The sequence below is a fragment of the Pelmatolapia mariae genome, linkage group LG17 (assembly GCF_036321145.2).
Source record: "Pelmatolapia mariae isolate MD_Pm_ZW linkage group LG17, Pm_UMD_F_2, whole genome shotgun sequence".
In the NCBI taxonomy this organism is placed as follows: Eukaryota; Metazoa; Chordata; class Actinopteri; order Cichliformes; family Cichlidae; genus Pelmatolapia; species Pelmatolapia mariae.
Window position 1 is genome coordinate 32144386 of NC_086242.1, and position 24534 is coordinate 32168919.

The 24534-nt window shown below is 40.2% G+C and overlaps 1 protein-coding gene across 13 annotated transcripts in view; it reads right to left on the bottom strand.

Annotated features, from left to right (window-relative positions):
* lrrc7 (leucine rich repeat containing 7) overlaps positions 1-24534 on the bottom strand; it is a 138643-nt gene that overhangs the window by 55180 nt on the left and 58929 nt on the right. For 11 of the 13 annotated variants that reach the window (XM_063500600.1, XM_063500605.1, XM_063500597.1 and 8 more), the window contains exon 1: positions 5852-5956. The exons of the other annotated variants lie outside the window; for them this stretch is intronic. In XM_063500600.1, the coding sequence (XP_063356670.1) occupies positions 5852-5927 (76 nt within the window). In that variant the 5' untranslated portion in view covers positions 5928-5956. Of the gene's footprint in view, positions 1-5851; positions 5957-24534 lie in introns of those variants that run through there. 13 annotated transcript variants of the gene reach the window in all.

Here is a 24534-nt window from a genome sequence, read left to right on the forward strand (position 1 = left end):
TATATCGTTATCGCCTGAAATGAAAAAAACATATCATGATATGAAAAAATCTTATATCACCCAGCTCTACAATATTATATGAATTATGTGATTAAAACACACATTACCTTGCATTTTTTTCTGCCACACAATACCAATGAATCCTTTTCAAGTATGTCTCAGTACAAGCTTTCACGTTTTGGTTTCTGACACTTCCACAACTTTTCCATCCTACCTAAAAATCCGTCAGTTGTGTTTTGTGAGTTTTGGGTTTTTTTTTCCTTCCATTCTGTTTTTTTTTTTCAACTTTTATTCAACCTTTATGTTTTGTTTTTGTTTTGTGTTTTAATTCAACTGCGTTTGAACGGCCACTGTACATATTGGAAACATGAAGATTGTTCCAAGATAGAGAAAAATGTGAAATTATACTTTAGGTCACAGGTGTTGAAGGACCCACATTAGTTTAAAAGCTTCACATGACTGTCAGGCAGATGTAAAACTCACATGGTAGATGGGTATCACAGTGATCCCCCGCCAACCAGCAGTTACCCAGTTCACAGCAGGCTGAGGCTCGGCTCGCTTTGTCACACACACACACACACACACACACACACACACACACACACACACACACACACACACACACACACACACACACACACACACACACACACACGGTCTTTTCAAACAACAAGCCAGAGCCATATAATTAGACCGAATCCTTTGTAATTCTGCGACAACATCGCTCCATTACACAACTCCATTTAAAAAGCTTGTGGCTGAATGGCATAAGTAGGCTAACCATGGTTATTAAAGTCCTTGAGTGAGGACTCATCATTCAGCTTTATCATTGCAAACCCACTCGCTTGCTGCGCTCAATCTATTGACAAATAAAGACATTTTAACGCCAGCCCTTTCAAACGGAACAAAGAGCGAGTTTTCAGTGATTGGACTTCAATTTCCTGCTTGATCTTCAACTGCCATCGAGCACAACAGCAACTGGATGTGATGAGGAGCTGCACAGCGGCATGAAAAGAAAGAGATGAGGAAACTAAAGAGAGAACGTGAAAATAAGAAGGTGTAGAGAGCAGTGAGAGGAACACCAGGAGGCTCAGAGATAAGACCTGCAGCTTTATCTGGCTATAAACACACACATGTCCAGCTGCACAGTGAGACCAGATGAATTCAGACGATAGAGAGAGTAATCTTGAACATTGCGAGTACACTGTGTTATCTGCTCTAGCTTGTTGCAAGCCACTGAAATCAGATAAAAAGGTCGCAGATCCAGCAGGACTGTTTATCTAAAAGGACTGGACCATTAAAATCAATGCATCCTTATCCACAGTCATGCTCAGTGCAGGTGTAATGAGGCCAGCTGACATTTACTGTTTGCCTATTCTATGTGTAAACCCGGCAGTCAGTGCTTCTCACGATGCTCCCATGTTTGGCGGCAGCTTGTCTGTGTTACTTTTACTGCAGATACTCGGCCACTTCAGTAGTTACACCTGCCTTAATTATTTGTGAAATAGATTCAATAAAATGCTTGAAACATTCCTCAAAGATCTTTGTCCATGTTGATATGATAGCATCTCATATTTGCTGCAGATTTATCGGCTGCACATGCACAGTGTGAACATGCTGTTACACCATATCCCAAACGTGCTCTACTGGATTAAAATCAAGGCCATCGGAGGCCATTTGAGCCTGATCTGAGCTTTGTGACATGGCATGTTAGCTTGCCGGAAGAATCCATTAGAAGTTGGCTACACTGTGGTTGTAAAGAGATGGACATGGTCAGCAACAATACTCAGGTAGGTTGTGGTGTTTAAATAAGGCTCAGTTGGCACTAATGGGCCCAAAGTGCAACGAAAAAATATCTTCCACACTTTTACACCACTACCATCCTGAAATATCGATACAAGGCCAGATGGATCCATGCTTTCCTGCTTTGCAGTTTCTGAAATGTACCGAGAACTTTCCCACATTCAAAGTCACTGAAATCACCTTTCTTCCCTCATTCAACATTTCTGAATGCAAACAGTTGCTGCCATGTGACTGGCTAATTTGTGTTAATTAGGTGTACCTAATAAAGTGGCTGGAGAGTGTAGTTTTAAAGCAAATAGCATGGATACTATTAAGAAAGTGTAAAAAGTTTTAACCTAATGGTTTCTTATATATTTTTTAAATATATAACTAACTAAATCAATGAATACGTCACTTTGAAGAAATTGATGTGTTAATTACACTACTGTGACATAAACTCTGTAATCAGTATAATCATGATGTACACTGCATATTATGGAATATTAATGCTACATCTCTCCTAGATATGAGAACTGTAAACCATGCTAACATCAGATGTCTACCTTTTATTGAAAGTAGTACAGTGCAGTACTGCGCGGCACTATTCAGTTCAAGTCAATTCAGTTTTACTTATAGTGCTAAATCACAACAACTGCTTTAAGGTGCTTTATATTGTAAGGTAAAGATCCTATAACAATACAAAGAAAACAAGAAAACCCAAACAATAATGTGATCCCCTTTGAGCATGCACTTTGGCGACAGTGGGGAGGAAAACCTTCCTTTAAACAGGAAAAAAACCTCTGCAGGAAGCAGGCTCAGGGAGGGGCAGCAACCTGTCGTGACTGGTTGGGGTAAGGGGAGGAAAACAGGTCAAAGACATGCTGAAAAGAGTCAGAGATGAATAATAACTACTGATTAAATGCAGAGTGGTGTATAAACATATAGCGAGTGAAAAAGAAACACTCAGTGCATGATGGGAAGCCCCAAGCAGCCCAGACCTATTGCAGTGTAACTAAGGGAGGATTCAGGGTCACCTGATCCAACCCTAACTACCAAATAAACTACCAAAAAGACTCTCTATCAAATATATTAAAGCAAACACATACAGATGTATTGCTTTGCTTTTTTTCATAGCTACACAACTACACTGATGTGATCCGTATTTCCTGATTTCTAAGAAAGGGCCTGACTTGGAAACAATGTCCCCTCTGGTCATCCGCTTTATAATTAAGTTCCCCAATCAAACTACAACCATTTTGGCTGGGACTTAACATTGCTGTCCCAACAGCATTTGCTCAGAAACATTTAATGTTAACAGTATCCGGACCTGGAGCAAACTACACCACAGGTCAATACATCCTGCTGCTCTTTACAATCTTTATTAGATTCTCTGCAATATAAAGATGCCTAAACAAAGAGGTAACACACTACATGTGTCCACGCTCAGCTTGCTAGAACATCAGCTTGCTAGTGTGGCTGTCTGAGCACAGGCGGCAGAAGTCAGCTGACACACTCCATCGTGGTTACACAGCACTAAGGATCTTCTCAGTGGCTGAGTAAGAAGGCAAGCGGACTGCTTGTTGGACTTAAAAATACATAATTAGCAAACATGCAAAATCAGTTTCAGTGTCTACAGCATCCTCGAATCATTAAGCCAGATGGCCCAGTATAATGTTCCAAACAAACCAGTAACACTAACCACAGGTGATGTGACCCACAAATCAGAGTTTGTTAAAACCCATTTTCCGTCTATAACATGCCTTTTTTGACTGTGGAGGTTTGGCTTTAGTTATCGTTATTCATTGTGTGTGTGTGTGCGTGTGTGTGTATGTGTGTGTGTGTGATCCATCACACATAAGCAAAAACATTTGTTTTCCTGACTGAGGTGACTTTGAGTAATTACAGAACTCACTAAAAGGAGCACAGAAAAGTAACTTTTGTCTTGGAAACGTGCAAAAAACGAGCTCGCCGTCTGCTAAGAAATCTGTTTCTATAAGCTACTGATAATGCAGCTGCCTGCTCTGCCCTCACGGTTATGGATGTAACAGCTTAATTTACAAAGACAGAGTAGACTAAAAATAACAGCTTTTTGTCAACGGAGCGGAGAGGGAACGAGAGAGAGGAGCTGATGTCGCCCAGGCAAGTATTAACAACAGCAGGGACGGTGACAAATAGCAAACATGGGTGTGGGTGTGTGTCTGTTGAGGGGGGGTGTTTACGTGGGCAACAGTGAGAGACTTTTGTGGGCAGTCACCTTCATGACACAGACTGATTATCTGCCCGGGAAGTTCATGAGGAAAAGAAGAGGGAGCTGTGCTGCCACTGTTCACAACAGATATCACACCAAAAGACAAATAACAAGGATGACGACCGCTCTGTATGACCCATAGATCAATATAACAGTGCAAAGGACTTGACCACGTGGCCATTCATGGATGCAGTGAAATATTTTAGTCATCGTTAGGTTTTGTCTTTAGTTCTAACACACTGATCACCTCTGCTAGAGTGAATGTAAAGGGGGTGCCGAAGTGTGTCCAGTCCTGCCCAGACATCCAGATAGCATGCAGCACAAAAAAAAGAGAAAAAAGAAAAGAAATACAATTTGGATGGGAGTCAGAATGAGCCAGTACCAATAGGATGAAACAAGGAAGTGAGCGTGGTTGGCTGTGTTGGCTCTTGCTGCTGCTATGGAAACAGCATGACGGAGCAGACTGACTCTGCAGAGGCAATGCTTCATGTGCAAGTGCAAGTTCCCACACACACACGCACACACACACACACACACACACACACACACACACACACACACACACACACACACACACACGCACATTTAAATAGCTTTGGTAATCATCATAATAATTATGACATAAAACAGAAAACAAAGATGTAGTGAGAAGTTTTACAAGAACTGCTACTGTAACATACACCCGCCCACACGTGCACAAGCACATACTTAAGCACCTCCACACATGCACACTTTTACACACCAGCAGCGGGTGAAAAAGAAGAAGACTGTGATGAAGAAGTATTAACGCCACACTGCACGCTGTTAAAAATACTCGAGAGAGAGCCAAAAATCCAACTCAGGAGAAAGTAAAAATGTAGCAGTATTGGTAAAAACGTGCAGACTTCATTATGTGAAAAGGTCCTTACAGTTTATCAAGGGCTAGATTAGATGACCTTGTATCCTCCCCATGATGCACTGAGTGTTTCTTTTCTTCATTCACCTCTTTATACTCTCTGTGTGTTTAATACTCCGCTCTCCATTTAATTATAAGTTGTTATTAATCTCTGGCTCTCTTCCACAGTGTGTCTTTTGTCCTGCCTCCCTCCCCTCACCCTCAATGCCCACACTGAAATGATCAGGTGTTTGTTAATAAAAAAAAAACCACATAATTGTTTTTCTGCTAAATATACTGTACTGACTGACCAGGCTTTTCCATCAATAGATTTTTTTTTTCATCCCTGACGGCACGAGCACATTCCAAGATGACAGATGACAGAATTCATTGGCTCAGGGATCACCAGAGACCTGACCTTAGACCCACTGAGAATCTTCTGGATGTGCTGCAGAAGACTTTAGCAGTCTGACTGCCCCATCATGGTTACAAGATCTTGTTGAAAAAATATTTAAATAAACCTTGTAAATATCTCGAAACAATTCCACAGCAAGTGTGTAGTGATTATAAAACTAAAGGCAGTCCGAGAAAATTTTAGAGTGTGGGACTTTTTGTTTTTTGGCTGTGCAGTGTACATATAAAGTAAGCACTGGGAACACACCAAGCAATGTAAGAAATATTTCTTCACATACCCTTTTCACAGAGTCACAAAAACTACTTTTGACCCCCCTTATTGTCTACTAATAAGTCAAAACAAACCATCTTTAACGTTGGTCCCAACTACTCATATTTAACTGAATTGCAGGACACTTTGCTGAAATGTCACACAAAACTCAACTGCACTGTCTGGGCTGGTAAAAATATTTCCTTTTAAAATTATATAGCTTCATAAAATGTTCAAGCAAACTCTGCTTTAGCTCGGCAGTCCCCCAGAGTTAAGTTTTTACCACAGCTAGCGAGCGATCGGCAGTTCTCCTGAATTTCCCCTCGAGCGGTCGCTTTCCTCCTCCCTCTGCTCTTCATTCAAGCTTGTGTGTTTGTGAATATCTGTGCATGTCCTCCAGCAGCTCAAGAGGGTGAATTCCCCTAGGGGTGCCATGACAGCCATCGCTTCACGTGCAGCCTCACTGTCGCCACGGTAACCGCTGCCATAGAGACCGTCTCCCAGGAGCTGGGTGTATTTTTACTCATTCTCCCGCTCTCTCCGTCTCTCTCTGTGTCATAAAACAGAACATGCTGCACTCGGTGGGCGAGCGCTCCACATTCTGCGACGCTTAATGTAGACTCAGATATGTCAGACACTTTTATAGCACCTGAATAAGAGCCCGAGAACAGCTCCATGCCACCGCTTCGTGTTTCCTTTTCTGTTTCTCGCAAAAGGCGGGAGAGCTGCGCTCTGTGGATATCGCCCCAGGGTTTCTGCACTCGCTCACAACAGTCGCACGCTATCGCGGACGAGCACATGTGAAACACACACACACAAATCAGTGACACAAACAGTCATGCATGCTGACTCATTTACTTGTGTCAGTGACGGTGAGAGGACACGGAAGATCCTGTTTCACATCCCAGTGCTCCACGTTGTCAAGCAAATCCCTGAGTGTGAGTGTGTGTGTGCATGTGGGAGGCAGTTGGTTATCTAGCGGCCAAGAACAGCTTGTTCTGCCTCTTTCTGTGTTTTGTTGGGGTTTTTTTTTTACATTCACTAAATATATAATAACATTAAATAAGCACTTTAGGCAGTTACCTGTACTACCACCAAATGAAAATACACACACACATAGATTTCAATTGTGCTTGAGTCTCTGATCTTCAGAGAACATCATTTTAAGATGTTCTGTTTGAAAAGTCCTATAGAAATATGCTGTCATCCCACATACGTACACTGGAATAGTGAAAAGTTATATAAGTCTGAGGCACAGGTTTATCATAGGAGGACTGATTTTGATAGTAGATATTAAGCTTTTTAGACAAATCCACAGTCTGGGATAACAAGGCATCTGGCTGCAAAGGCTTGAAAGACAGTCGTCATAAAAAAGTGAGTCTGAACGATGCGTCATCACTGAGTGGATTTTGCCTCCGCTTGCTTTTGTGGAACTTTGGTGCACAATCAAACCGTTCACCCTTCAGCGTGGCCGGACAACCAGCACTGAATGAGGCATTAACCAGTAGGAGGAGGAGGCTACCCGTATCACTGCTGCAGACTGTCAGACTGTCCTGTGCTGCTCCACAACCTTTAACATTTCAACACACAAATAAACTTTGCAGTGATGACAAACGCCCTGATCCTCTGATATTTTCTTACATATTAAAATGTGGGGAAACTCACTCTTGATGTTGTTTGCTGCACAATGTCTTCTCATCATATCAGACCCCCCAAACAATTTGTTTGGTTATTTACTGCATAAGTTCATGTGGGAAAAATATAATGAAAAAAATGTAAAGAGACTGATTAATAAGTACCAGATGAATATTATAAATAGCAAGCCAGCAAAGTATGGAAGAATAATCTGATGAAAAAAACAAAATTAGGTTATTATCTCAGTTGGCAATAATCACAAAACATAAGTATCACAGAAAATATATTAAATTAGAAACAATTTCTTGTCATCTGCTACTTCAAAAGTTAAGATCTGGTTAAGCTTCGGTAGCTTGACTTAACCAGATATCCCACACAACGTTCAGGGCTGCTTTCAAAGTTAATGTTAAAGACCTTAAAAGGCATTAAAGACAGCGGATAGGCTGATCCATGATATGTATCTGAGCAATTTAAAAAAATTGTTATCTTGTTTTGGAATAGAAAAACCGTACGACTGATATAGAAAAAATGAAGGACTTTATTGCTCTTTTTTGGCATCACAGGTCAAAGCTGTTTGTCTAAAGTTATAAAGTCATACCTGTTAGGAATAAAATGATTAAGTAAAGCTGTTTTTTGTGATTATTATATACACATTGTCTTTGCGCTCATTAAGGGTTGGCACTCCGTGTAATTAGGGTCAAAAGGATCAATTCAGCGGTATGATTGAATTGAATTATTGAGGCTGACATGTTGAGCTGCAGAGGGATTTTGCAAACATGCTTACACATCATAACTAGTTAAAGTCAGGGTGATATTTTTCTGGGCCAAGAGAGTCTGAACAGAATGTCCTGGACTTAGATAATAAGTAGAAAACAACAGGCTAAGAATTGCTGGCTGATATTAATACAGCAAGGTTAGGCTAGGGAGGTGTCTTTTTCCAGGGACGGAGCACATGCAGACGAGGTCAGACGAGAGACAGAAGGACCGCCATGTCATTTCCCATAATAATTCTTGTTTTTGTTGTGGTATAAAACTATATTGCCAGCTTACAGTGCCATCCTTTTTGTGAAGCAGACCGCTGGTTCATATCGAGGTCCAGCGCGCTGTAACTTGTAATTTCAACTGCTGAAATGAATTCAGTGTTTTAAAAGGTAGTCATTCTCCTGTACTTCCTTAAAGAAATAAAATGCAAATCTTTAACCTTTTATTTGATTTTAGATGATGCATAATAGCTCACATGAGAGGCGCGTAGCAGGTGAAGGAGACGAGACAGGAGCTCTTTTAAATTAGACCCTAAGTCTCGAGTACTGCCGTTCGTTTGTGTGTTTGTTTGTTTTTTCATATTTTTGACATTCTGAATGTGTGACATGCTGGTTTTTATGTTAATGGCAACATCGACATACAGGACTGATGTAGGATTTTTAAGACAGATGCCAATATCTGGTGATTTAAAAAAAATCCAATATTCTGATATAATTCCCAATTTTAGTTTTTTTTCTTTAGATACAAAAACTCAAAAAGATTTCCCTAAAATTTGTTACATTTATTTATTTATTTGTTTACACACTGCCCACTGTGTTTGTCGTTCCAAACAGGTGCATTGCCAACAAGGAAACTGCAGAGTGCCCTCTTGTGGACGAATTATGCAACATCAACACACAGCCATCTCTTCTTTACAGTTTTAAGATTTATTTACTGGCTATTATAAATTTGAAAAAATATCAGTCTGCTAATACACTGATCAGTGGCTAAAAGGTCAGAATTACCTCTGGTTACCGCTGGAAGTTTTATAATGCTCATAAGAATTAAAGTCTCACTTAATTTAGGACTTCAGTCTCTATTTATTAGAAGAATTGTCAGTGAATCTTCATCTTTCATAAGTGTAGACAAAACGGTGGTAATATTTATTGAAGATCACTAATAACAGGGTTTACCGAATAGTTAGTAGCTTTTTTTGGAGATCACATTTAATTTTAATTGTCTATTTTAGTTAGGCGCAGTGTGAAGGTTTCGTAAATTTCTGAAGTTGTGTTGTTGTGTGGGTTAGTTTTATTCCCGCCTCATATTTCCCTAGCTTTAGGTTGATTTAAGTGAAAAAACAGATAAAAATAAAATATTTTACCTCACTTTTCCCCCAAACCAACCCCAGTTCTCACCGTTTCATTCCATCCCGTCGCTCCCATCCCTAAAAAGCCTTGCTGTCAGGGAAACATTTGTCTGTGCTTGAACAAATGGTTTGCATTTTTCCGAAGACGACAAAGCCTCGAGGAATCACAACACGGTCTTGATGAATCACAGTCTGGGCGTTTTCACACTCTCAGCCAGTCCAATCTGCCTGCCACTGTGGCTCCAGGTGGCACGTCTGTAAAACCCAACGACCCTTGCATCACTCACACTAAAAATAACAATCAGCTGACACAACAAAGCCGAGAACAGCTGACAATTCACCTGCACCCGAAATGTGACAATCAATTATGCTCAGATGCATGAATGAACAAATATACAAACGCGCCAAATGAGTCAAAGCGCTGTTACCTAAGCCACAGAGTGACCTGAAAAAGATGTTTATGACTCTCACTGTGTACGCAGAAAAACTTTAGGACGTGACTGCCTTCAGTGACAAGTACCCACAAATGACAGACTGAAAGTTAGACAGACAAACAGTGGGATTTATAAATAGTTTGCAATAAAGACAGATAAACAAGCAGCCAGACAGAAAAGGACTGCGTGACAGGCAGTCAGGGAGAATCATGCTGTCAGATATGAACATATCCGAGCTACTGCAGGGATTCTATCATGTACACTGTTTTCATATGGCGGCTAATAGATCTTTTTATTAATTAGCTGCTCAACAGGAATGCTTGGCAATTTTAAAAAGTCAGCCAAGAATAGCACATGACTCTGTTAGTTTGGGGCAATATATGCGACGCATCCTGGCCTGCAGCAAACCCTGGTGGCAAGTATTGACATTTTATCGACAGCGTCGGCGTCGAAGAGAAGTGTGCTCGTGTTTCCACAGCCTTTTCTCTCATTTATTTCTCACATAAATTTGCTTCTGCAAGATTCCAAATAAATAATTACATAAATAAAATAAAGGGAAGTCTTTAATGTTTTAAATCTGTACCTCAAAGAGTTGATGATTATGACTTCTCAAGAAGACTAAAGAAGTTTATTATCATTCCATATGGTGTTACCCAGCCTGAAACGAAATACTGTTCCTCACCAGCCTCTACAGTGCAATAAGCATTACAGTTTAAAAAGAATAATTACAGTTTAAAAAGAATAAGTTTAAAAAAGAGCAGCAAAAAAAGGCATGAAAATTCTAATGACCCTTTTTCAAATGAAACCTTTAAATTATTAAGATCTGATGTGTCATTTAAGGGTTCCCTTCATTTTTGAGCTATATAAAAAAAGCACTCAAATTGGTAGGCTTAAGCACATGAAATACCTCATAACGAGTTTCATTATCATCTGTGGCTCACAAGGTAGAGACGGTTGCCAAGTAATCAAAGGGTCAGTGGGTTGATACTAAGCTCCCCGGTCCATATGCCAAAGTGTGGCCGTGGGCAACTGAAAGTAGGGCTGAGCGATCAAACTATTAAGATCATTATTGTGAAATACATTTCTTCAATAGAAATATGGCTGCTGTGAACTTTATATTTCTATTAAGAGTTCATTGACAGACAACATGAAAGGCCAAATGATAATGACAATAGCACTACTGACTAATATTATGATATTTTTATTGATATTGACTGATATAAAAAAAATTACAGTGATAGACTTTTTTTTATCACCAAACCCTAGAAAGAGCTTAAAGGGAATGTGAGTGGTTTGTCAAAGGTAAATGTGGTTTGTTGTAAAACAGGCCTTGAGCACTAATTTATTGAAGGAAAATTATATTTAAGTAGCAGTCTATTTCTCATTAATATGGATAATATCTGGACATAAAAGTCATGAACCCGCTTACTGGGCATTCTAGAAAAACTGAGAAAAACTATGAACACTACTTCAAAAGCTGTCAGTCTTTTATAGCTCAAAACTGACAGGAAACTACAGCAAGATTTAAACTGAGCCAGGACTTTGGTGTAATACAGTAATAGACAATCTGAAGAATAACTTTATCCATAGTCTGTCCACAATTCTCATCCACAACAGTTACCACCATGGCTGCAAGGCTTTACAGATGGAAGACCGGATGTTGCCAATGCTAGCTCAATAAAATGAAATACTTTGGGAATACTATGAACAAGAGAGCTCATCTTATGCACCAAAATCCTGAAATAGTGTTAGCCGAGCAAGCTTACATTACATTTATTCAACCGAAAAACCATCCAACATTGGACACACTTGGTATCAAAAAGCTAATTCAGAGCACGCTAATGGATCAGTCAAATGATAAAAAGTAGGACATCTGTGCTGGCTGCCTGTTAATTGCCTTGACTTGCCTTGAAGCGACTGTTGTTGTGATTTGGCGCTATATAAATAAAATTGAATTGAATTGAATTGAACTTCTGTCATTCTGCACCAGATTGCAATGTGCTGTGACTGATTGGTTGCAATCATCTTCCGAACACTTGTGATCGGAAAGCGATTGCACAGGTCGCCTGAAAGGAGGCAACCTTTCTGCAAACAGTTGCAGTCTGAGTTAACTGCAATCACTTTCACAGAAGGTTTGGAAATAATTGCTATTTTATTAATGAGTGCAGACAGATTGTTGCCAGCACTCTGCCATCAGTATGAATGAGCCTGTCAATGAGCACAATCTGAGGAAACTGGTTGCTAGCTGGTTGCTTTCTGGTAATATTCCCATAGAAAAGGCTTCAGAGCCCAAAAGTAACAGATATGAGATTTTCACCGATTTACTTAATAGATGACAATCCACAACATTTCTCTGAGACAGGGAGATTCCATCATTTTTCACTATTCAACATAATAAAGATGATCAGCTTACTAGTTGTAGGTGCTTATTAGTTACAAGAAAGTGGACTTCTCGTGTAAAGATCCAAAGTCAGACTTGAAAACAGCTTGCTGGAAAGTGCAAAGTGATATCCTGATCAACAGAAAGACAGCTGGCTGTTCTCAAACATTACCAGACCAACTTATTTGGTTTTTCATTTCAAGGCTTCGCTCGTCCAACTGTTCTTCAGTAGCCTATATGTGAAGCTCACAGAGGAAAGGCTTCACATGAGCCTCTCCTCTCCTTCTGTCATCTCTCACTGTCTCTCCCTCTTTTCCAGGCCACTCTTTTCTTTTTTTTCCCATCTCTTTTCTTCCAGAGTTGTGCTCAGTGGCCCAGTTCTTTCTGCCTGAGATGCCCCAGCGCATCTCCTCGCTCTATCTTCCTTTTTTTTCCCCCTTTCATTCTCTCGGTGTCTCAGCGCTTTTCCTCAATCTGTCTCCGGGTTTAACTTTTTCTCTTTCTCCTCCTCCATCGCATCCTCTATCAAGAGACAAGCAGGGGAGCCATCTTAAAACCCAGGCACAGCACTTTTTGTTTCTTCTATACAGGAGCAGCTCGATCTAAAACCATTTTTGAATTCCAGAAGGCAATTTAATGGGAAGGCAAACTTATCATCCTGTGTTTGAGAAGTAAAAAACCTCCTCCTGTCTTCATTATGAAAAGAGGAAACCATCTGTGCTATTTTTTAAAATTAAAGTTTGTCTTTTCACATAAACCCAATGCAGAACTTCACCTCAGCACATGCCAGGTTGTGCTGAATATGATCACATTTTCCCAAAGATTTTGGATTTGTTTTGTATTTCACAATGACCTGTTTAGCATGTAAAAGCTACACTCTTAACACATTAAAAGCACTGAGGTTACCTTGACTGTGTACAGTCTTAAATAAAGACTTTGCAGCTCATTATGGCTGACCTACATATGTTCTGTTAACAGGACAAGTAAAAAAATGATTAAAACCTCTAAATAAAAGCACAAATATTTTTATTTATAGTTTATTTTAAACTATAAACTTAGAAGACTACCCACGACCAGGAACAGAATCACCTGTTCTCGGCCCGGACCACTGAGCGATCGACTTTCCACATGTGTGATTGTAAGGCAGTCCATTTTAGCATGTGCAACTCGAGCAGAGTGGGAAATAGTCATGGACACACTTCAATCCACACACACTGTTAGCATGGAACCTGTTCATTCTGGGGGCACCAACACGAAAACGTTTGTGACAATAATCCAGAGCTCAGAGCCAACCACAAGCCAGCAGCCTCAGTATGAGCAAAGGACCAAAGCAGTTATGGAGACAAGTGAAAAAGAGAAAAGGATCAGTGTCCTGTTATTTTAAGTTATAAACACAGTGCAAGTACCTGACAGTTGTTTTAATATAAATCCGATGCCTTTACTCATTTTTAGTAAATTCAAATATGTCAGGTAAGGGTGGGTGTGCAGCAACTCATTTTCACTTAGTTATGGTTACCACTTTCCAGCAGCGCTTTATTTTCAGCTGTTTCAGTGAGAGAAAATCCTGTGACTTAGTGCAGTTTGGGAGAAAAATTGTAAAGTTTAATCATTTCTTTCAGTGTCTTTAATTGAAGAAGTAATGATTTTTGTTTGTATGTGCTGTCAGTTATAGTTCTGGGAAAGAAAAATGGAATTGGCAGGTTAGACTTACAACCCCCCCCCCTCAGAAATCAGCCAATAAAGCTGAAATCGGTGTATCTCTTGTAAGAGATGCTTCCTTTACCACTAATTAACTTCAACACACGAAGCCCTGATGACCCATTAGTCATTGGGTTTTGGGCGTCAGAGGGTTTAACAAGTCAAAGCTGGTCAGCACTAGATCAAAAATCAAGCCTGCAACTCTCTTTGTTACTTCAGCGCACCTGTGATGGTCACTAGTTTGACCTTCTGCTTTTTTCTAACTGTGATAAATGGTTAAAGCACAAACTGACAAAAAAAGATCTTACATCATGTGGAAAAAAAGGATATAAAACATACACCACATACTTCTGGAGTGTGTGTGTATCTTTAGGATTGATAAGAAAAGTTAAACAAAGTTATGAACTGTTGATTTACTGTATACATTATGGACTTCTGGGTTGAAAACATGGACTCAGACTGCCAGTAAGAGTCTGTCTGTGTGTGTGTGTCTCCGTGTTATTTAGTTATTTATTAGAGGTCACCTTGCCATGCTGGTGTCCCAGCAACTCGTCCAATGCTCAGAGCCAGAAAGACAGAGAGACACACACACACAGACACACAGACACACACACACACACACACACACGCACACACACAGGCATATGGATGTCTATGATAACAGCGCCATGTCTTCAAAACTGTTGACCTAGAAGCTTGGAGCTATTCATAGATCATAGTTAGAACAGAGTGACACTTGTTACTCAAAGTTTCAGGGTAGTTTGATTCTGCAGACTAAATAGGAACATAAAATGCACCAGTTCAAGTACAGTACAATCTGATCCAGTGATTTATTACAGGGGTTTACTTTTTTACATTTTGGAATACATGGTTTGACTTTTTCAGACCTCTAAAATATTCAGACAATCTGAGAAAGTCTATAAAACAGCAACTTTGCAAACGTGTGCAAACTGGAACACAGTGCTGGCATGTCATCGTGTAAAAGGCGGTTACGGTATGTTACGACAACCAGCTGAATGTGTACACATGTAGGGACTCAGAGAAAGAATCACCCACTTTAAACTCATATCTATAACCACTTGGGAAATAGAAGTCTAATATTCACTCTTCTTTTTGTTTGCCCTCTGGTCTCCACCAATGCCTAACAGAGTTATCTGACTGTTAAGCAGGTAACACGCACCACTTTATCGACCTGCTCACTAGCATGCTGTGGGTTTATCAGAATCATTTTCTTTCTAATGCAGCTGCCTGGTGAGAATGGTAATGATGCAGAAAAATAGTTGAGAGTGAACCAGAACAATAGAGTCACTGGCCCTAAAAATAAAGCAGGAGCTGAGAGATGCTCAATAAAAAATTCCAACTATTCAACAGTGTTATTTTTCCTCGATTACATTGCTGAGCCCCATTGTGTGACGTGGTTTCCACTTTTGTCTCCCTGCTATGTGATGAATACAGATCCAACAGTCCCGACTGCAAGAGAACAGTTCACCTTCACCTGAAAAAGTCTCCATGAACACACTGTGAGACCTGCTGCTATCTGGAATAACCTCTCCATCTTTCTGTCATCCCTCCCTTTTTCTCGCTCTCTCTCACTCTGGCCGGGAGTCAATCTCTCTTTTTTACTGCCAGCTGATAGCTGTGCATGACTGTCTGGATCTCTATTCATGCGTTCACTCCATCTATCACCTGCTGCTGCCTCTGTCACTCCTCTATCCTCCCCTCATCTTGTTTTCCTCTCCTCTCTAGATGAAAAAGAAAGATAAGACGCCGCGGCTTTTTCATCTGCGCGTTGGTATCTTCCAGCTTACACGCTTATTCTTTCAGCAGTGAGATCTGCTTTACTATTTTCCTCAAGGTCACACTAATGCTGATGCACACTGTGACCTGCAGGGTTCAAACCTACGAGCGTCTCTTTCCCCGAACCCTGCCCGCATTTGCAGGGTTTGCTCATCCTGCATGACAGCTTCCATTTGCATAAACACCCTTTAGTAAGTTTTATCCCTAAAGCTTTCCTTAACAGTCCGTGGAAATTGCACATTGAGCTGTTGCTATGGTAACTGGGGACTCAATTGCCCAAAATTACCATAAAACACTAATTACAAAAACCATGGCTAAGAGCACCATTTTGACAAGCTTTATGCAACACTGCTGAGCTAGTCCCTCAGGTGGGGAAAATAAACTGGGAAAGGAAGTTATTTCAGTATGTTTGACATGTTCTAATTCTTTGAACGCGCTGCATCTGAGTGTAGGTGTGAAGTATGTCAGGTAAAAAGCTATTGAGTGCTTCTAAGACTGTGGAAAATATAGAAACACCCAACGTAACGCCACCCAACTAGAGTAATCAAACTCTGCTGGCCACTGGAAACAATCCAGATTTAGGGCACTGGCACATTGACTCTGTGACTACATCCGTCTTATATTCAGTTTGTGTATCTGACAAATCTTTGCCATCACTTGATTCATTTCAACCAATCTCTCTTCTACGGGTGTAAAAGATTTATGCAATACAATTTTATGCATACCTTAGTTTATGTAGTCAATATCAGCATGCTTTGGAGACATTCACAACTACTGAAATTGGAAAACATCCCATTGAATTTGTTTCACAAACTATTTATACATTTAATCTGCCAAAAATACATCAAGGAAAACATTTCAGTGCCACTTAAACTTCCTCGGAGACGGCTAAAACAACATAAACAGCATAAAATGACAAATCCAAACCTCTTTTATAATAACTCTGAATTTGCTGGTAAAGACACACAGACAGAAAGTGAAACAAAACACGGCCAAAATGTACCAATAAAAAAAGCACATCGATATATTCTGGAGCATTGTATTATTGCATTTGATAAATGGAAACAGTGCCACGTTTCCTGGAGTGATGACCACAAACGCGCAAGTTCAGATAACTGTATTCTTCAACTGTGCATGACCGGTGAATGTTTAATTTAAATAAAGCATTATAAAGTAGAAGTATAGAAATCCCCAAACAGCTTTCCTAGTATATTTTATGCTGCCAGCTCCCTCAACATTTGCCAGTTATTGTACGTAACAGTTAGCTGATGTCAAGGTGATATGGGATGTTGGCATACCCCCCCCAAAAAAGTTCCTATATAAGGTTTAAACTACACACTACAAATACACTCAACAACACATCTGTTCAACTGCACGTTTCTGCAAATATGTAACCACTCGATCACAAGACGACCTGCTGTTCAAACTGAGCATCAGAATAGGGAAGAAAGGTGATTTCAGTGCCTTTGAACGTGGCAGGGTTGTTCGTGGAGCAGACTGGCTGGTCTGAGTATTTCAGAAATTGTTTATTTGCTGGGAATTTTCCCACACAAGGATCTCTAAGATTTGTTGGGAATGATGTGAAAAAGTGAAAATATCCAGTGGGTAAAAACGCCTTGTTGATGATACAAGTCTGAGAGAAAAGGGCAGCCTGACAGGAAGTCAGCAGCATATCTGAACACAAAACAAAAACGTGGGCCAGAACGATCCGGAACAGCACTCTGGCACCTTCGCTCAATGATTAATTAAATCTGATAGGCAGGTTAATGCATGTTACTACTGAATGAGTTCATTTTTCATGTGCTGCAGCCTGGTATTGCCTCCAGAGACGGCATGCTTAGAAATAAGGAAAAATAATGCGACTTCCCAAAGCCTGCTTCCAGCTCCAAACACATCTCTTTTTCCTTCTCATTTCTTTCTCACTACACAGATTAATGTTTTTTAAGCACCAGACAATTTTCAAATGCAGCTTTTCAAACAAGTCACAAATATCATCAAACACACAAACTTTTTCTGTGCAGTTTGTCCCTGTATTACATAGTAACAAAAACCCTCAATGCGAAACACTGAGAGGTGGTGAAAGCTGTAAGACAAAGAGGGCAGGAGCAGAAGAAATTTGACAAATTTTTGATTTTATATGTAATGTCCTGATTCATTTTAGTTTTCAAATGTGCTGCGGGATTACGTTTTTTGTGAAACATCTAGCAAAACAAACTGAAGTGCACTACTTTTGTGTCTCTCAAACATAGCATGAATGTACCAGGCAGTTTAGTGCAGGCTACACTGCATGGTTTGTAGTATTGAGATAAAGTTTGCAGTGATGAACTAAGCTGGACTGGTTACATCTAGGTCGCATCAAGGGTAGCGGACATCAATTTATATTTGAGGTGCTGATTCGACTAACTCTCTAAATTCTACTGTTAGAAATCATACATACAGCTGGTGAAACATCTGCTTATATTATGTTCACTTGGGTAAATCCACAAAGAGAAGTGATATCAGAGTAGTAGCAGTGTTGATGCTCACAAAAAAAAATAATTCTGTGACTTATTTCTAAGGATTCATGCTCAAGGATCAAGGATTCAGTGCACGGATCTTCTCATGACTACTTCCAGCAGGGTAACATGCCATGTCACAAACCTAAAATCATCTCAAAGGTTTACGTTTACGGTATTCAAAAGGACATGCAGCTAACCATGTCCATGTCAGTATGAACTAAATATCTCTGAGGAAAGTTTCAGGCACCTTCTTGAATCTACACCTCAAAGAATTAAGGCAGTCCTCAAGGAAAAAGAGAGTCTAACCCAGTAATAAAAACCTGTACCTAATAAAGTGTCTGACTGAGGGTATGTAGTCCTTTAGCACAGCCTGTTGCACAGCAGAATAAATGCAGACACCTTCTCTGTCTGGACAGAAAGAGACAAGAGGAGGACAGTGAGAGCGGGAAGCAAGTTCTGTGAGAACACGCTGATGTTAAGCCCACGAGTCACGACACAAAGTTGCTGCAGAAAACGCTTAAACGCGGTGCCGCTGCTGTGGCGATGTGGGCATCACAAGGCAAATTCAGGCCAGACAGTCAAGGTCGAGGCGCTTCACTCCCACGTACGCGAGCCCATCAAACCTCACCGTCACGATTCGCAGAGCTCGGAAAGCACATTCGCACAAATAATGCATCACTGTTGTAGAGCAGCGTTTCATAAATAAACTAAGGAGGAGTGAAGCGACACTTTTTGTTGCTGCAGTATTTTTTTTTTACTTTAACTCGAAGCATTCACACTTAAGTTGTTTGTGGATAATAAAAGGAATGACACGTCACTGCCAGAAACACACTCTGTATTTGTTCGTCACTCCCCACCCTTTCATATATCTAATGCATCAGGATCAGAAGGCCGGCCGATTAAAGGAAGTAACACGTCCACATATTTCTGCGCAAACATATAAAGTAATTGTAAGCACTTTTTATTCATGAAAAAGTTTCATTTCACATCATCATTTTTATGTTACTTTGTAAATCTTGGCAGACACTGTGCAGATTTGGCTCAAATTTTACTCCTGAATTGATTGCGTCTGCTGCTGGGTCGGTTGTTGTTTCCTGTGCAGTTTGGGGGGCAGTCAGCTGGATAGCTGGCATGTGGGAAATCTTGACTTTCCTGCAGTTTGAGCTGTTTTAATGTCTTATTTCCCATATGGTGCTCCTTATGGATGCTTTTGTGCTGTTTTCAAAGCCTGTCCTGTCACCATATGAGAGGCAGCAAGATTTCCCGTCACCATCTAAAATCTTTGCTCTGAATGTAATTAGAACGAAGAGTATGAAGTAATAAAGAGCTGAAATCCTGCTGAAATTGTTATAAAGCAAACCTATAGACCCCACAAGAAGTCTGGGACTTCCTGTGAGCCACATGTCCTAATGTAATCTGTGCTTTACAGAGATAAAGAGACAGTCAACATGAAGAGAGAGAGGATGAAGGAAGAAATCTATGTAGTGAACACCCAAGATTAGTTTTTACCCTCAGCTGTAAAAGACTGATGGGGTATTGTTGTCATATTGCCGGGTGGGCAGGTGGCGCGGACACAGATCGAGACGACCTAGGAGATGAATTGATACCACAGATAAACTGATAAATCTCTTAGACAAGTTCGAATCTCAGTAACCTTGACATCAAGGTCAAATTTAGAGGTCAAGTTTTCTGTTTGGAGCACAACCACCAAAAACGTTCACCAGCCACACTGCAACTGGTCAGGGAACACGCATTTCTCTGTTTGCGACGGGTGGTTGCCAGATGGTGGCTGGGAGATCTCTACGCTTGTGTGACTGGGGCCTTGATAATAAGGACCGCATCGGCATCTTAACTAACCTTGGCAATGTTTGCTTTTTAAAGGGCTGCAGCTGACCCTCAATGTCACACGACAGCACGTTTACCTGGTAAATGTTTGCGGAGACACTTGTAAGTCACATAAGAAGGGGCAGGAAAGCTAATGCTAGCTGTTGCTCAGTGTGAGTGGCTCTTGTGTTGTGCAGCACATGATGACCAGCTTAGTGTGGCTCCTTGCTCTGCCCATGACACAGCCAAAGTAAGGTTTGATGAGAGTGACCACAAGTCATTTGTAGTTGTCATGCCAGAAACTCCAAAATGGCAACATTTGCCACTCTTGACTCCTTTGCTTTTTTCTCAAAGAATACAGGTCGAGTTGTTCACACAGCAGATCTGTACACTGTTTCAGACAAAACTCAATTCTAATTGAACAATCAGTCCTTTGATCAACCGCTCAAGATCAAACGAGGATAAATGCCATCACTGCAGTTGTTTTAATAGTGAAAATGGTCAACATGAAAGATTTTCTGAACAGGAAATCAAATGGTGACGTGACGTGAAAATTCACAGTCAGCAGTTCCCTCTCTCTATCACACACATACACTGATACACACACACATATAATCACACGGATGGCTAAATTGCTGGTAAAGTGCAGTCTCCCCTCAATCACGTGGAGTGGAGCAGTCTATTAACATTCTCCACATATCAGTGCTTACAGTGACTCTGAGGACATTGTTCAAATGTAAAGAATAATTGCTGTCAAACAAAACAACTGTACCACACTTCATCTGGGAGATGAGCTCATTAATGGGCAAAACTGTTAAATAATGAGTTTTTAAAATACAGCTTGCTAAGAGAAAATAAGGCAGTAATTTCTGCAATAATGATACTGCAGTAATTAGTGTCAGACATGCTTGTGTGTTTGTAATTTAAAAAAAAAAGAGGTGTTTTGCTCGTAATGTTTACATGCAAAGCTAGAGAGAAATCGCGCGTCCACTCCAAGATAAAAAATAAATAAATTAAAACTGCTTTAAAACAATCAAATACAATTTTGAGAAAAATGTGTACCGCGGTCAGTGTGTTTACATAACTGTGATTTCAAAGTCCTTTCTGCTAGTGTATAAAGTGCATATCTAATCAATTGCATTGGAAACTGAAAAACTTGTACTTTTAATTCAGTACATTTATATTCCAAGTTTCTGAACAGTTTGCGATTCAGAGTTATGATGCAAAATATAATCAAGAAACAATTATCTGAGCTCCTGCTGAGTTTCTAAGTTTGCTCACTTGCAAAGAAACAAAGAACCTCTCACTTTTATGATAGCTTCATTTTAATAGATAGAGACAGAAAACCCAGAATAAAAACACATAACATAAAAGCTATGAATTGATTTGCATGTCATTGAGTGAAATAAGTATTTGATCCTCTAAAAGTCAGCCGCCATTCTTGCTCTCACAGATTGGCCTTGTTCCCATGGAGCACATAGATTACAATCAGTCAGTCAACCAATCAATCACTCAATCAATCAGTTACAGGTACTTATAATCTTAACTCGTTATGTGTATGAAGGACGGCTGTTCACAGAATCAATTTCGTCCATTCCATCCTCTGGACCACCATGGGCAAGACCAGAGAGCTGTCATCAAGGACAAGACTGTAGACGTGCACGAGGCTGGAATGGGCTACACAACCATCAGCAAGACGCTTGGTGAGAAGATGTTGGTGAAAGAAATATAAAACGACCATGTAACATCGTACCTCATGGATACGATTATGAGAAAGGTGGTAGATCAGCCCAAAACTGCATGGGAGGAGCCTGTTAATGATCTGAAGGCCATTGGGACCACAGTCACCAAGATAATTGATAACACACTATGTTGTAATGGGCAGCACCAGCGCCAATCTTGCAGCACCAGCAATGTCCCTCTACCTAAGGAGGCACATTTAAAGGCCCGTCTTAAGTTTTCCATGTAAAGTGTTGTGGTCACATAAAACCATATTCAAGCTTGTTGGCATCAACTTGACCAAATATGGCGATATTTGGAGGAATAGAAATGCTGAGTATGATCCAAACAACACCAATCATAACAGTCAAGCACGGAGGTGGAAACATTATGCTTTGGGATTGTTTCCTGTTTCCTAAGGGTAGCAAGATGACTTCACCACTTCACTGCACTGAGGGACCCATGGACAGGGTCATGTACTGTAAAATTCTGGATAGGAACTTCCTTCTCTCAGCCAGAACCCTAAAGATGAGTCATGGGGCCTTCAAGCATGACAGTGACCCAGAACATACCATTTATGTAATTTGTGGGTTTTTTTTTGTTTTTTTAAAATAAAACTACCATAAAAATTCGAGACTGTTCATTTCTTTGTAAATGAGCAAACTGAGCAAGAGAATAATAATTAGTTATAAAGTAACTAAAATACTTCCTACATTTACCAGCAGCAACATCAAAGTGCGATATTAATGTATTAAGAATTAATAGTAATAATAATCCAATATGTATATTAGTCTAACCTTAATATTGAGTTTTGATGATTTTAACTCGTGATACATTAATAGAGTAAACTACGGCATTGCTAGTATTCCTACAATCTAATCAGACTACTTCATCCGCTACTGCAGAAATAACCAACATTGTATTTTATTATCCTTCTGAGCTTGTGGCTGTAAAGCATTTTAGAATTCATCAATGAATATAAGGTGGAAAAAACTTCCTCTCAGTCTTAAAGGAAGTGGCATCAAGCTATGGCACCACTTCGGCATCTGATCCTTGTACGTATGATTTGTAGTGTAAATGTGGCCAGAGAACTATACCATCAATTACAGTGAAACCAACAAAATAAAAGTTGCTCTTGAACACATGTTATATATTAAACTTCAGGGATTCCTTTTATTCTTTGATTGTCAACAAAGAAAATTAAACCTCTTGAGTACTGACGGCATTGCCAAATCTTTATTTCTGAGCGCTCCTCTCCAAAAACTCTTCTATTCCTCCAGTTCCTCTATTACCTTATATGCGAACGAACATTGAATCGATCCAACATACACTGCTCTGCTATTCATGAATGCACCTAACCTGTAGCTCAAAATAGTCCCCAAAGAGTAGAATTTGCTAAAGACTGGTGTGAAATGGAACTGGTACTTGATCTAAAATGAAAAAGAAAAACGTCAGTTGCCTCCTAAACATACAAACATGGAGAGGTGGTGGTTACAGAGAAACAGCTGTCCTATGGAAATGATAAAATGCCTAAGTGCGCCAAACCCAAGCGAACACCGAGACAAGCCATCTCTCAGTCTCTTCCTGTCTGATAGCCATGACAGCTGAGCTGAGACAGACAGAGCGGGACAGCAGACAGATGCTGTCGACTTAGAGAGATTACTCCATCGCCCGTCCATCCTCCTTCCTGCCCATTTGTCTGTCTGCACTCTGTTCTGCTGCTTTCCAAAACTTTCTCCGGAGACTTTTTCACAAATTGTTTTCCAATTACGCCGGAGTAATGCAGACAGTTAAAGATGCTACTACCTCTAATTACAAAATAATTGCAGTTATGGATTTTCCACCGTACCCGTGTCAGATTGTGTTCTGCTTTTATTTTCATCTTGGCTGCGTTTATTTTTGCTAAACAGAAACAGCCATCACTAAAAGACTCGGTGGGTTCAAATTGCCTCCATGTTAAATGTTGCGAGTCTGAAACAGATGAAAGGATTTTAAAGACTATGATAGAGGCCTTAGGGTCGCTCTCGGTCTGTTTTGTACTCAAATTCAAACAAAGTGGCATTCTAAAAGTTGCCCTGGCAGAGCTCTTGCCCCATTAAGAGGAGACTGGGTTGCCTATGGCAACACGTGGACAAACCAGCACAAGGTCAAAAAGACCTGCCTCATCCCTCAGTCTCTTGGGAGGTACCCACACAATACACTGTCCTCTCCAGCAATTACTACATCACTTGAGACTTGGCACATGTTTTGGAAGAGCTAAAAATGTCATCCTTACCATAAGTAAGTACATAAGTACTCACTTTTCATATAATCTACAATAGATTAGCTGACAGCTAAGATGCAAAGTGCTTTCTATGCACTCTATTAAAACCAGGACCAAACCGACAAACCAATACTCGCTCATTCACCCAACCTGCTTCCATCATCTTCAACTATTCCTCCCTAATTTAGTCTCTTGTACTCGGGTGGATGGCCTACCAGCTGTTTTTGAATAAATTTGGACTTTTTAACAAAACAAGAAAAAGTTTGTGATTTTATATTTTTCAGTGACCTAATTTGTCAGACCTAGTACTGAGAGACTGAACAGCGGACTGGGAGTTAGAATAAGCCAGCTACTATTAATTTAAGGTAATGATGTATGACCAGAGAGAGATACTGGAGGTACAAAAAGGAAGCGACTCAAAGGATCCCAAATAGAAATCTATGAGAGAATTCTGAAATGCAATAGAAGGCAGCTGTCCTGCTGCTGCCCCCGAAGAGGCAATTAAACAGGAAACATCGTAGCCATTAATTCACTCAGGCTGACATTTCCTGTATTCATAAGGTGAAATAGTATGGTGTTTCTTAAGTGCCCTCATGGGAGGAGCAGAACTG